Source organism: Myotis myotis, unplaced genomic scaffold (genome assembly GCF_014108235.1).
Source record: "Myotis myotis isolate mMyoMyo1 unplaced genomic scaffold, mMyoMyo1.p scaffold_m19_p_1, whole genome shotgun sequence".
Lineage (NCBI taxonomy): Eukaryota > Metazoa > Chordata > Mammalia > Chiroptera > Vespertilionidae > Myotis > Myotis myotis.
This window is the reverse complement of record NW_023416313.1, coordinates 31,919,954-31,935,292: the sequence shown is the minus strand read 5'-3', so window position 1 is coordinate 31,935,292 and position 15,339 is coordinate 31,919,954. Positions and strand designations below refer to the sequence as shown.

Genomic DNA, 15,339 nt, shown 5'->3' with positions numbered 1-15,339 from the left:
GTAGGAGTGCACTGACCACAAGGGGGCATCTCCTGCGTGAGCGTCTGCCACCTGGTGGTCAGTGTGCATCATAGTGACCAGTCAACTGGTTGTTCAGTCGACTGGTGGTAACGGTCGCTTAGGCTTTTATATATATATATATAGAAGATACCCATTTGCTCCTTTGGGAAGGTGGCATTAGCTAAATATGGTGACTGGGTCTGAGTCTGAGCTAGGAATTGCTAACTAGATAGAAAGTTCAACTATATTTTTGAATCAAAGACATTCTTAACTTTAAATATGATTATTACAGTGGAAATCTAAACAGACCCTTTCATGACTGTCTCTGATGATTTCCATTTCTTGCAGTCTCTCTAATTCATAGACAATTATTCTATCAATCGAGTGCATGTATTCTGAGCCTAATTCTTGCTCCTTCAGGTGAGGAGATAGCATTGGAGAGGTAGGCAGTTTCGTGTTAGACAGCCATTCACACTTTCAAGACATTTTGAATTTTTTCTTAGCAGTATTTATCACAGTAATGATTAAATACTTATTTTTATAATTATTTTATGACTCTCTCTCGATAGGCAAAACTCTGTGTGTCCAGGAACCACACTGCCATCACCTGCAGTAGTGTATAAAGAAATGGAACTCCGCATGATCTTTCAATTTGAACCAATTTTGTGTGAAAAATTATGCCTTAATAAACCTGACTCAAAACCAGAATTCATGAGGCTGTTCTCTATTATAATTAAGCGAGCAAATCATTAACTTGCGTTGAGAATCAGGAATGAACTCATGCTTTCCGGAGGGAGCAAAGAAACTAGTGGGACTCAACTTCCTACTTATCATTTCTACTATTATTATTCTTTAGATGCTGACCCTGATAAACTGGTAAGAAGGAGCTTCAAAATTCTTAATCTCTTAGAAAATGTAATGAAAAGAAAGAGTATGCCTCAGGCTTATAAATTTCTTCTGTCAAGGTCTTTGTATTTTGTGTATCATGAGTAGAAAAGCCATTTATTAAGTGATATCTGCCATTTTGCACTGTGTAAGGCAATGAACCCACAGTGCCTCAGGTGGGCTCAGTGATGCAGCACATGCCGTGTTTACTACCTCATAGAGTTGCTATGAGAATCCAAAGAGGGCATGATTGCACTGTGTAAAGAAAGTGTGAAGTGCTAAATCAAGACAGGTGGTTTCATTGCCAAGTATTAACAAACCTCGATATAACAAACAAACTTGGATTTCGGGCATCAGAGAGCAACCAACAAGCGGCATGAGTAAGATGTGTAGGAAAGATTTACTTGACTTATATCTGTGTTTGGCTTTTTCCTTGCCCAACAGGAAGAATATGTGGTGTTTAGGAGTTTTGTGCTTAGCACTGGTTAATGGCAGGAATTGAATTTGATGGATTGGAGAGAGGAAAGTGACTCAGTCGAAGGACTGCTATAGAAAAAGTGGAACTTAGAGGCTCTGAAGGAGTGAATCTTCAACAGGCGCTTTGTTTATTTGTTTTTGTACAAGCTCATCATAGTTTTTTATGATGTGGGTTTTCGTGTTCCAAACCTAGATGATCATTGTAGCAAATGTGCTATGTCACCCATACCAAACTCTGTCTTCTGGTATCTTACCTTCTGGTGTTTTTGCCACCCTGGTTTTTCATACATAGTCAGCTTTTACTGTTTTATTATCATAACCCACTGATACCAGTGATAAAGTTTTAGCTATAGTCATAACAAATTTTTTCTTTTATTTTCTACACATACACACATAATTAGAAATTTTGCCTTTTGGCCTCTTAGATTGCTAAGTCGGATGTCTTGGAGAGGTACTCCATGTTGAGCTCAACAATTTATTTGTGTGACTTTATTTGAGAACTTATTTACGGGGTATTGCAGAATTAGAAAATGAATTCTACCAGCAATCCAGATCACCTAACATCTGTTTCCTCACTCGCAAGATGCAGGTAATAATTTCAATTTCACTGTTGTCACCATGTTGTTGTAAGAATCATAACAGCTTAGCAAAGCTTGCAGTCAACTCTGAAGTTCTGTGCCAATATAAGGCAGTTAATGTTATGAATGGCACTCTTCTCATTATTTTTACCACTCCCAGAAGAGGATTCACTGATAAATTATTATATTTCCCCAGGGAGAGTCACTCCGGCGCAGCTCACGTCCTATATGCATCTCTTCAAGAACAACCTCAAAGCTCTAGTGAGTCACTGTGGACTCCTGCAGCTTGGGCTGGCCACGGTTCAAACTCTGAAGCACCCGCAGACTGCCAAGTGGGACAACTTTCTGGCGTTTGAAAGGCTCCTTCTCCAGGTATGTTGCTGTGGGAGCTTTTTGGGATAGTAGTAATTAAAATTTTCACTTCCAGAAAAAAACACTGATATTTATTGTAGCCTTGGTAATAAATCATATTGTTGACATATGCCCTATATCATATTCTCCTTGTAACACCAAATTAAAATCTAAATAGAAACTTTTTCCAGACGTTTTTTATTTATTTTGACAGTGACACCTTTGGCTTCTCACTCAATACTACGAATGTTTTTTGAGCATTTGACTAACCTTTGTAAACCTCTTTTCAGTTTTATGCCACTTGGATCTTTCTTGATCTTCATGGCATGTTTATCCAATTCTTACTACCTTTCCTGTAGAAGAGGATGTGGTTTAAAAAGATGCTTAATAAAAGATGAAGGGAGGCAAACTCCATTTGTAGTTTTATGAAGAAATTTGTATGTAGGGTGGGACCTTGTCACGATTGATGAAATATTTTAATGGAAAACTTTTGTAAAAAGATGTATTTTAAAAAATTATAAAGTATTTCAAACTTACATAAAATAATATAACAAATATCTATGTGTTCCCTGATACTATACCCTTCCCTGGCATTCCCTGATTCTCCTTGTTCCTTTCCCAGAAGTAATCATAAGCTGTGTTACTTGTTTATTTTTATTAAATATTTTTTTCATAAATAATACAGATTATTGTTATGGGCTTTATTTATTATGTAAATGACACCGCATCAATATTCCTAAACAACCTGCTTTTTCAACTTTCTGTTTTTAAGATAATCCAAATTGACATGTCTAAATCTAGTTTATTTGTTTAAACTATACCATACTATTTGATTGTAAAGATATACATCAATTTATACAATTCATATTGATGTATAGTTAGGCTGTTCTCTGTGTGTGTGTGTGAGAGAGAGAGAGAGAGAGAGAGAGAGAGAGAGAGAGAGAAGAAGAAGAAGAAGAAGAAGAAGAAGAAGAAGAAGAAGAAGAAGGAGGAGGAGGAATGTGATGAATATCCTAGAATAGGCCCTTGGATACACATGTGAAAGAGTTCTCTAGGATATATACCTTGGAAAGAATTGTTAGATTGTTGACCATGCATGTTGTTGAGTTTACTATCATCAAATCAGTGGTTCTCAACCTGTGGGTCACGAACAATGAAAATACATCCTGCATATCAGATATTTACATTACGATTCATAACAGCAAAATTACAGTTATGAAGTAGCAACAAAAATAATTTTATGGTTGGGGGTCACCACAACATGAGGAACTGTATTAAAGGGTCACGACATTAGGAAGGTTGAGAACCACTGCATAGATCACCAAAGAAGTTGAACTAGTTGACCCTTCTGCTAGGAATGGATGACAATTTTTTCCCCACATAGTATCCATCACTCAGGATTATCAAGCGTAAATATCTTTTTAGTGGGTCAAAGCTATCTCTTTGTATAAATTTGCGATTCTCTGACTATGAAGTTTTATAATATTTATTGGCTATTCAATTTTTTTCTTCTATCAGTTGCTTATACTTTGCCCATTTTTTTCTCTATTGGGTAACAGCAAAAACTGTTATACATCATGCAAATACTTCTCCCAGACTATGTTTTGTCTTTTAACTTTAACTCCTGTATATTTTATTGTATGAAAGTTTTAAATTTTTATTTAGTCTAGTTCATTAATATTATCCTTTATGGTTGGTGCTTATTAATATTTCGTATTAGAAATCATTTTTTACCCCTAATTTCTAAATATATTTTCTACTAAAAATTAATCTTTACTTTTGACATTTGAATTTTTAATCCACCTGGAACTTAATTTTGTTTATGATATTATTAGGATCTAATTTTCTTTTCTTCCATATGGATAGCCTGTTTTCCCTGCACCATTTATGAAATATTCCATTGTACTATAGATTACTTATTCAACAGTCATTTTTCTCATTCTTATGGTGGCAAAACACCAGTTTTGTTCCATGTCTATTCTGTTCCCACATGATTTAGGCAAATCCTAATTGGTCTCAGATTATACTGGTATTCTCATTTCCCACTTAGTGATTGATTTAGCAGGTCTAGCCAAAGAGAGGTAGAGGGAAGTTTGCCAAAGGTAATTCTAGGGAAGATTTTCTTTTGCCCTTATAGAAGGATACATAATGAAGAAACAAACTCCTTTATAGTTCTCTTGATGTATGTTTGTGACACTGAGCATTTTGTGATAATGAAGAGCTTACTGATATCCTGAGGAAGACAGAACAGAACCTGAATCCTTAATGATACTTGAGCCTTACTTCAAAAGACTTGATTTTATGAGATGATATTTCTTCTCATTGTTTATGCCATTTTGGTTCTCTGTTATTTGCAGCCAAAAATATTCATCCTTTTCCCACTGATATATAATATATTAATTAAGATTTCATATAAAGGTGGGTTTATTTCTCAGTTTCTAGTATTTCAGTGTTCAGTTTATTCATCAAAGAATTAATACTACAGCATTTTAAAATTAATATGTCCATTTTATGTTTTCTCTATAAAAGAAACTTATTAGATTCATTCATGGGTATTTTAAAGATTTTGATACCATTGTGAATTGAATTTTTAAGCATTTATTGATGAGAGAGAGAGAAATTGATTTATTGTTCCACTTATCTATGCATTCATTGGTTGATTTTTTTTTTTAAGTATGTTTTATTGACTTTTTACAGAGAAGAAGGGAGAGGGATAGAGAGTTAGAAACATCGATGAGAGAGAAACACCGATCAGTTGCCTGCTGCACACTCTCTACTGGTATGTGCCCGCAACCAAGGTACATGCCCTTGACCGGAATCGACCTGGGACCCTTCAGTCCGCAGGCCGACGCTCTATCCACTGAGCCAAACCGGTTAGGGCCATTGGTTGATTCTTGTATGTGCCCTGACAGATGATCAAATCTACAACCTTGGCATATCAGGATGATGCTCTAACCAACTGAGCTACCTAGCCAAGTTGTGAATTGAATTTTAAAAATGTTCTAATACTTTATTGCTGGTGTGTAGAAATGCTCTTTTTCTTTTTCTTTTTTTACTTAAATTACTTTTTTAAAATAGCAGTAACAATCCAAAGCTGCTTTTAAAAATATATATATATATTTTTATTGATTTCAGAGAGGAAGGGAGAGGGGGAGAGAGATAGAAATATCAATGATGAGAGAGAATCACTGATCGGCTGCCTCTTGCAAGCCTCCTACTGGGGATCGAGCCCGCAACCCGGTCATATGCCCTTGACTGGAATCGAACCCAGGACCATTCAGTCCACAGGCCGACCCTCTATCCGCTGAGCCAAACCGGCTAGGGCAATAATTTTTTATTTTTTAATTGAAGTTGACATACAATATTATATTAGTTTCAGGTGTACAACCTAGTGATTAAACATTATATAACCTACATTATATAAGTCTAGTATCCATTTGACACCATACATAGTTATTGCAGTATTATTGACTACATTCTTTGTGTTGCACTTTACATCCCCGTGACTACCAATTTGTACTTCTTCCTTACTTCACCTTTTTTCACCCATCCTCCCAACCCTATCCCATCTAGCAACCATCAAGATGTTCTCTGTCCTGATGATTCTTTTTTGCTTGTCTGTTTATTTTGTTTTTTAGATTCCACATATAAATTAAGTCATACAGTATTTGTCTTCCTCTGTCTGACTCATTTCACTCAGCACAATACCCTCTATGTTGGTGCATGTTGTTGCAGATGGCAAGATTTCATTATTTTTTATGGCTGTCATAATTGTATATATGTACCACTTCTTCTTTTTTTTTTTAAATATATTTTATTGATTTATTACAGAGAGGAAGGGAGAGAGATAGCGAGCTAGAAACATCGATGAGAGAGAAACATCGATCAGCTGCCTCCTACACATCTCCTACTGGGGATGTGCCCACAACCCAGGTACATGCCCTTGATCGGAATCGAACCCGGGACCTTTCAGTCCACAGGCCGACGCTCTATCCACTGAACCAAACCAGTTTCGGCACTACTTCTTCTTTATCCATTAATCTATTGATGAAAACTTAGGTTGCTCCCATATCTTGGTAATTGTAAGTAATGCTGTAATGAACATATGAATAAATATGTTCTTTTTATTTAGTGTTTTGGGCTTCTTTTGGATAAATGGAGTTGCTGGGTCCTCCTTTGTCTCTTGTTATATACTCTTTGCTTTAAAGTCTATTTTGTCTGGTATAAGTATTGCTACCCCAGCTTTTTATTTGTTTGTTTGTTTCCATTTTCATGAAATATATTTTCACATGCCTTTGCTTTCAGTCTGTGTGTATCTTTCAATCTGAAGTGAGTCTCTTGAAGACAGTATGTGTAAGGGTATTATTTTGTTACCAGAGGCCCAGTGCACGGATTCGTGCACTGGTGGGGTCCCTCAGCCTGACCTGCGCCCTCTCGCAATCCGGGATCCCTCAGGGAAGTCAGATAGATGGTTTCTGCCCAATCCCCGCAGACCCGATCCATACAGGAGGGAGCCCAATCCCTGCAGGCCCGATCCAGACAGGAGGGTGCCCGATCCTGTGCGTTGAGCTTCTGTCCCCTTGTGGTCAGTGCACATCATAGTGACCGGCTGACTGGTCATTTGGTCACTTAGGCTTTTATATATATAGATACCCTTACATCCAGCCTCTATATGTCTTTTGATTGGAGCATTTAATCCATTTGCATTTAAAGTAATTATTGATAAATATGTATTTATTGCAAATTTATTATTCATATTTTTTATCTTCTCTTCCTCCTCCTCCTCCTCCTCATCTCTCCTTACCCCCCCTCTCTCTCCCTTCCCCTCCCCCCCTCCTCTCTTCCTTCTTCTTCTTAAAAAGACCTGATCACATCCTGTGCTAGAATACTGCCATTGCCACTCCCCTGCTTGAATCTTCTCACTTCCCTGCTCAGGTTCTGACACTGTCATGGGATATTGCTGTCACCCAACCTCTACATGCATGCCTTTCTCACCTCCTTTGGTTCTGATAACCCATGTAGTGCTGCTGCTCATAACCCCTCACCTCTCCCCAAGGGGCCTTGTTAGGCATTTGGGCACCCACCCCCAACCTTGCTCAGGTTCTGATACCCTGCCCTGGGCTCTCACTGTTTCCAGCTTCCACATGGATATCTTCTCTATCCTCTTGGGTTCCAATTGCCTATGCCAAGCTCTACCAACCACTATGCGAAGATGCCCCTTTCACTCACATTTGACTCTGACACTTGCACTGGGCTGCCATTGCCCCTGCCATGGACACCCTTTCACTCCCTTGGGCTCTGATAACCTGCTCTGAGCCACTGCTACAACCTCCTTGCCTTCCCCCTGCACTATCACATGGACAACCTCCTCACCCTGCAGCTGCCTACCACTGATGTCCTTTGAGGTAAATCTCTGGCTCCAAATCTGACAAAGGTGTTTCAAACAAGGCACAGGGGTGTTCTCCCAAGAATATTAGTTTTTTGACTCAGTAGAGATTTCTGAAGAAACTTGATACAGTATTAATTCTAAGCCATCCTATATTTATAATTAATTTTTGGAGTCTTGATCCATATTAGACTACCTCAGATGTGACCATGGTGCTTGGTGTGATTCTTTCAGCAAGTGGAAAGGAATGAAAAGACTGGGAAAATAAGTAAGCATTTAAAATACTAAACCTTACTTTTATCATAATTGCTCGTTGTGCTGACTAACACTGCATTCTCAGTGATTTCTGGGTCTTTACAAGTTAGTGGTTCAGCATAGGTGAACTTATAAACTAGCCATCCTAATTGTTCTTTGTTTATGGACATGGTATTTTATGTAGTATTCAATCATCCATTAGTGTAACAAGTCCTAATATAAGGTGAGCTGTTCCTTTTATAGCCTTTGGTTTGAAAGTAGAGCATTTGAGTTTATTTTGAGCATGAGGGGAACTTTTAGCTTTTCTAATGGGGTTGAAAGCAACCTAGATGCAATCTCAGCCAGTGTTGAGAGTTTATTTCTTAGGAGAGTCATTTCCACCACTTTCTACGAGGCCCTCCCTTTACTGGAACCTCAATGTTGTCTTTATGGCCTAAGTTACATTAAGGACAACCTTGGTTAAGAAAAATAAATTGGTCTTAGAAATATATAATTAAACATAAGTTACTATTGCTTGGCTCAGTGGTTTTGGTGACTTCATGACTAGTCAGCAGCAGACTTGCCTGCCCGTCAGTCATATGACTTATGTTTGACTCAGTCTTCTGAAAGTGGCAGAAAGGCAATCTTATGTACTCAAGAGAGAAAATTTTGAGGATTGTTGGAACAAATCCAAAGGAGATAACACATCTTGTCAACTCCTTTTTCTCTTTCTTATCTCCAAGGCCCAATAGCGAAACCTTTTAAGTATTCAATACATGTGTGCTAGTCAACAAATAGTTCTATTTCTGTTTCAAGTTTACAATGTAGAAAAAAATAAGTTTAACCTGAACATAGATAGTGTTATTATTTTATTAATAAATGTAGTCACTTGTAAAAGTAGCCTGGCTTTTTAAAAATCAAAGTATGGATTTACTTAACTTGGTGGTAGCCTATGAGTAATCTTTTTTTATGGTATAACAGGAAAGTTTGATTTAGCTTCCTCATCTAAATAGAAGTAAAGTGCGTACCTCATAGTGGTATTGTCAGGATTGAATGCGATTATATTCTGTGTACATCACTAAGTACAGTGCTTTGCATATAGTAAGTGCTCAATAAATAGTAATAATTATTCTTTTAGCTGAGCCAAAAATACTACAAATGCCAATGCATTTTATGTGCGTAACTAGAGGCCCGATGCACGAAAATTTGTGCAAGAGTGGGCCTTCCTTACCCCGGCTGCCAGCACCGGCTTCCCTCTGGCACTCGGGACCCGGGCCGGCTTCCCCCGGGCCCCCCGCAGGCACCCGGGACCCCAGCCTGCTTCCCTTGGGCCCTGGCTCTGTCAAGAAGAATGTCCAGAAGGTCATTCGGCTGTCCGGTCTAATTACCATATTACCCTATTATTATTATAGAATAGTGTCCCTCAGCCCAGCCTGCACCCTTTCCAAACTGGGACCCCTCAGGGGATGTCCTAAACCGGCAGTCGGGCATCCCTCTCACAATCCGGGACTGCTGGCTCCCAACTGCTTGCCTGCCTGCCTGATTGCCCCTAACCACTTCTGTCTGCTAGCCTGATCACCCCTAACCACTCCCCTGCCAGCCTGATTGATGCCTAACTGCTCCCCTGCCAGCCCGATTGCTCCCAACTGCCCTCCCCTGCAGGAGGTTCGATTCTGGTCAGGGGCACGTACCTCGGTTGCAGGCTCCTCCCTGGCCGGGGCCTTGTTCGGGGTGTGTGCAGGAGGTAACCAATCAATGTGTTTCTCTCACATCGATATTTCTCTCTGTCTTTCCCTCTCTCATTTACTCTCCCTAAAAATCAGTGGAAAACTATCCTCGAGTGAGGATTTTTAAAAAAAGAAAGAGGCATGAACAGGCTTACATGATGGTCTGTCAGGGGCTCTTGTGATTAGATTCTTATGAATTCAAAAGACCTCTGCCCACAATTCTGATCACCTGGGAGAGACACTGTCTCACCTATAGATAGAAAAAAACCTGACTGATTCTCAGAAATTTAAGTTATCTCTTTTCTTTCTCCAGAGAAGTCTTTGCCCTCTAATTCTTTGCCAATAGAAGTGTCATTTCCAAATAGTGGAGGGAAAAGATTGAAAAGCTTTTTTCAAAAGCAGGTATTCTATCCTATTTCATGTAATAACATTCTATTGAGTGCTTGCTTTCTGCTGGATGTGAAATTATAGACGGAAACAAATAAGGTTTCTTGGATATACACAGAGTTTATTTTGTAATGTGGATTTGATATCAGTACATTAGTACTCTTTGTGCCATTTTCAAGGAATTTTCTAGGATGGTCTAAGTACCTGAGTGCACTTATAGTATTGCCCCTGTGAGAAAAATAAGTTCTAGATGTTCACCAACCCATTTATAAATACATTTTCTGAATTGCCGATTCAGACTCGAGGACTGTATAGCAGGGGTTGAACAAGTTATGAACCTGACCATGGTCCTAACTGCTAGTGTCAAAGCCAGGTTAAAATCCAGATCTGTCGGATACTGAAGCCATGCCTTTCACTATTATTTATTGCTGGAATGTTTGTCCTGGGGCAAGGCATCAAATTGACAGTTGGCCATTTTCTTTTATATTCCACTCATAGGGCCTACATAACCCATTAATACACATTTCAGTTTATATGCACTTAAGTTGATACCTTTATGAGGACTGTGATCATTAAAATATGTTTCCTACTAATATGTTTTTTCTTGGTAGATCTATAAATTTGGCATCCAGGTTAGGTTTCCATCTTGAGTCTTACTCCTCAGCAAGTCTTTTATTGAAACCTGATGAGACATATTTCTCCACAAGGATACATTATTTCAATTTCACGTTTCTCCTGCAGAATATTTTATTGCGTGCTGTTCTTCTCCCCTATCACATTATGGCATTGTATTTTTGAATAATAAATGAGAGAAACAAATGGAAAATAGAAAATAATACCCATGAATGTCTTGTTCCTTTGCCCAGGGAAGGCACATTGCCAGGGTTTTGGAGTTAGGTGAATTTGTGCCAAACATCTGATTAGAAAGTGAGAGTTAAATATATATGCTAAGTGAACGATTGCTTTTAAACTGAGCCTCCCTTAGAAACAGTGATATCATATGTTATTCCAGCTGGAAACCAGAGTCAGCAATCAAACACAGTAAGTTCAAGGCTAACAATTTTGGTTCTTTGCATTTTGTGGGTCTACCAAAAAAGTTTCAAATACGGACTTTATGCCAGTGACTGGGGATACATCTGGGTGGGTCTTCATGTTGTGAAAAACAAGAAGGGCACAACCATTCTGGTTTGCTTGACCAAAAGGGAAAGAAATAATGGTTTGTGCTTCCCTGACCTGATTGAATCTTCTGCCCTGAGCCACTCCCTCTAGCTGTTTGTGCTATGCTGGCCTCCCCAATGGTTGCTGGCATTCACTTTTTTCTTTTTTAAACATCTGAGTGCCTAAGGAAAGGAAATAACATTGTCTAATTAATGTTTCTTTCTCCCCCTCCTCCTCCCCCCCCCCCCCCTTCTCCTCCTTCTCCTCCTCCTTTAGTGTTCGTCAGCCTTGGAGAAACCAGGTCTTGCCCATTCGCGGGCAGGTATCTCTGAAGGAAGCCTAGGCCGAATATCTAGAGGATCTCATCACTTCACTTCTGATTTAGGATTTGAAGGTCCTAGAGGTTAGCTTGACATTAGTGGGTACCCGAGACTAGACAGCAGGCTTAAGCCTGGGTGTGGATTTCTCCTCCATTTTCTATATTTTACCACTCTCAGAGGCCTGTATAAAATGAACTACTTATTGAGAGTTTTTTGTTTGTTTTGTTTTGCTTGCTAGAGGCTGCTAATCCTCAAAAGTAGGAGAAATATATGTTCAGGATCTCAAGTTTCTTTCTAGCGAGGGACACTGTGAGCAATAGGCCAAGCCTGGTTCACCTGAGCACGTTGACTGGATGTCTGTGCCTTGGCCCCGCCTTGGGTAGTCCCATCTTTACTTCTGGGTTAAGGGACCCAAGGCAGAAGTGGAATAGTGCTTGATCAGCTGGCTGTTTCTTTTTCTCCAGAATGTGTTGGCACTGGAAGTGATGAATGTGGAATGAAGCACAGCTATAAAGACCTACAGTCTTTAAGGGGAGTGCTGTATGGCACTCAGCACTCTCCTATCAGTGTTTTCCAGTAGGGGCAATACTAGTGTATAACTTGCAGGCACAAAGGGTTTTTTAAAAACTAGTCTGTGTCATTTTGTAAGCATTATGGAAATACTTATTCTAGAGTAATTTATGTCATTTTAGATCTATGCAAAAAAAAAAATCCACTGCTGAGCAATTATATATTGTTGTACCAACTGCTTTTAAAAAAGAGTCTAATCCCCCCCCCTTTTTTTTATTGAGTAAGGTTTACATATGTGTCCTTATCCCCTCATTCCCCCCGCCGCCTCCCCCCCTCGGCCCCCCTCTCATGCTCTCACCCCCCTGGTGTGTCCATTGGTTATGCTTATATGCATGCATATAAGTCCTTTGGTATGCAGGAACACATCTTAATATTTTTAACCTTTTGATTTTGAGTTCTTAAAAAAAATAGCAAATGAACAAAGCAAAATTGCCATAAAGTCTACTGCAGTGGAAAATATGAGTTAAAAATTGATGGATTACCACACTGCCACATGGAGCTTTTTCTATTATTATCTATTCATGTGATTTAATAATCTTTATTGTGGTTTGACACAACACTACAAAAGATCCCTTTTTTTACTCAGTCCATGTAAAGTTGGTATAATATTTTTTAAGTGAGTTTTGCTTTGTGTTGTTGTTTTGTTTGATATATTACTAACTGTTTGAAGTTTGTTTCCCTTGCAACATCTTGGACTAGTAATTTTTAAATAGAAAAAAATGAGGAAATGAAATTGCAAAAATAAATTGGGGTTTGGCATTTCTGATTATTAACTCTCACTGAAAAATATAGAATTTTTCTTATTCTATCTTGTTGAATATGTGATATTCATCTTTTTTACTTTATATTCTTTGGTTTTGGTAGAAAAATATAAAATATAAAAGCATTATAAAATTAAATATGTAGATTACATCAAGGTGTTTTGGGAGTAGAAGGAAGATAATTACATGAAACTCACATAGATGTAATATTTTTAGTTAATTTATTAATTTATTTTTTAAAATATATTTTTATTACTGATTTCAAAGAGGAAGGGAGGGGAGGAAAGGGATAGAAACATCAATGATGAGAGCGAATCATTGATTAGCTGCCTCCTGCACGCCCCACACTGGGGATCCCAGGCATGTGCCCTGACCAGGAATCACACGGTGACCTCCTGGTTCATAGGTTGACCCTCAACCATTGAGCCACACTGGCCGGGGCATTAATTTATTTTTAAGGTAACTTTCATCTGATGGAATTGTTTTCTTTAGCTCTGTAGGGATTTTAAAAAGAACAAAACATAGTCTAAATGATAAAAATAATAAAAAAGCATATTAGCAATAATCCGTAAACATATCTCTGTAGAGGAAGGCTGTCTATTTAAATATGACAAATATACTAACCAGGCATACAGCACTTCTCTCTACTGACCCAGGATAGTTTCTAACGGAACCCACCTGATTTAAATTCTCTTTACAAACAATTCATACACTGATTGGAAGATGGACTATTTCAGTGTGTTTCTGCTTAGAACAACAAAAGAATAGAGTAAAAAGGTAAATGTAGACCAAAGTTTAGAAGCAAAGACATTTTGCTTTTGTAAGAGTGTGAATGAAATGGTGATTTCTTATGTCACCAGATCATAAAATCCATCCCTCCAACCAACAGATTTTTATTGAGCACCTATTAGACACCAGACACCATTCTTTGGCACTGAGGCTACAGTAGTAAACAAGAAAAGTAAGGTCTCTGCTATTGTGAAGCTTATATAATATAGTGAGTAGAGTCAAGCAATAGAGTGTTAAATAATAAGGACTGCAGTCAGCCCACATTTTGAGCATCAGTTGGGTGTGAAGTACTCTATTAGATGGTAGGAAGAGTTTTTAAAAACTAGTTTTTAATTGATGACGGCTTTATGTCTTAACACAGGGGTCCTCAAACTACGGCCCACGGGCCACATGCAAATACAAATATTGTATTTGTTCCCGTTTTGTTTTTTTACTTCAAAATAAGATATGTGCAGTGTGCATAGGAATTTGTTCATAGTTGTTTTTTTTTAACTATAGTCTGGCCCTCCAACGGTCTGAGGGACAGTGAACTGGCCCCCTGTTTAAAAAGTTTGAGGACCCCTGTCATAACACATGAATGGTTTCTTTTTTACTATGCCATAGACTCTTATACATCCATCCATAATACCTATCAATTGCAGCATGTCTCATAGTTATTTGCATCAATCTCCTGCCACTACCTGGATATTGACAGGCCAGCATCTTACAACTTATCCATGCTGTCCTTCACTTGGAATGTGCCTGATATATAAGAAGCACAGAGTACGTATTGATTCAATGAATGTTTAGTTCTTTACAGTTAGTGAGACATTTTTATCTGACTTTATCTCAAATTGATCTTCACCAAGCCTCCATATGAGAGGTAATTATGGTTGAAGCAGCAAAAAATGAAAGAGTTTAGTAACTATTTATGAGCAGACAGAATATATATGTTTTGGGGCATAGGTGAGAGAATCATGGGCCATAGCCAAATCTGCTTTCAGAACATGAATTTGCCATAAAATTTCCCTTTTTTGTTGTGAAAGGTCATAGAAGAGGAGGGTGCAGCTGATCATGTCTACAACTTGATCTACTCTTATCAAATCTACAAATCTTGCCCAAAACTTTTATCATCTTTCTTTTGCCAAAACCACTCCCATTTTCGCCTTTCACACTTTGTGAAATCTTTGTGGTGTTTTTACAAGATATTTGTACCGAAGTTGTAAGATAATTTGATCCTTACTACCACCTTATCCACTACCACTGAGCTCTTGCTAAGTGCCAGGAACCAGGCTGAAGTACTTTACATGCATTGTCTTATTCAACGCTTACAATTCTGGGAGCTATTGTACAGATGAGGAAACAAAGTTAAGTGTCTGCCTAAGGTTACACATAAGTGGTAGAGCCTGGATTCTGTCTGGCTCTGCCTGACCACAAAATCTGTGCTCTCAGCAATTATACTGCATTGCCTTGAAAAGCTTATTTGAAAATAGAAGTCAAGTGTATGTCATTATTAAGCTGCATATCTAGTATAGAAGGGACAGCTCTGCCTATTTATAAGAAAATCATCTGTACAGCAATTTTCCAGGAACTATACATTCAGGCTCATGATATTTTTTTGTGTGGCAATAATGATTCTTTGTTTTTGCTTTATGAATAAATAATACACCTTGGAATTTTTTCAAGGAGCAAGCCCCTCCAGTATATCAAATTCATTTACTTACCACTTTTCAGCCA

General features: G+C 38.3%; 1 protein-coding gene across 1 annotated transcript in view; it reads left to right on the top strand.

The window, feature by feature from the left end:
* SCFD2 (sec1 family domain containing 2) overlaps positions 1-15,339 on the top strand; it is a 336,120-nt gene that overhangs the window by 46,126 nt on the left and 274,655 nt on the right. Inside the window, exon 4 of the mRNA XM_036333819.1 lies at positions 2,137-2,312. Within this exon, the coding sequence (XP_036189712.1) occupies positions 2,137-2,312 (176 nt within the window). The remainder of the gene's footprint in view (positions 1-2,136; positions 2,313-15,339) is intronic.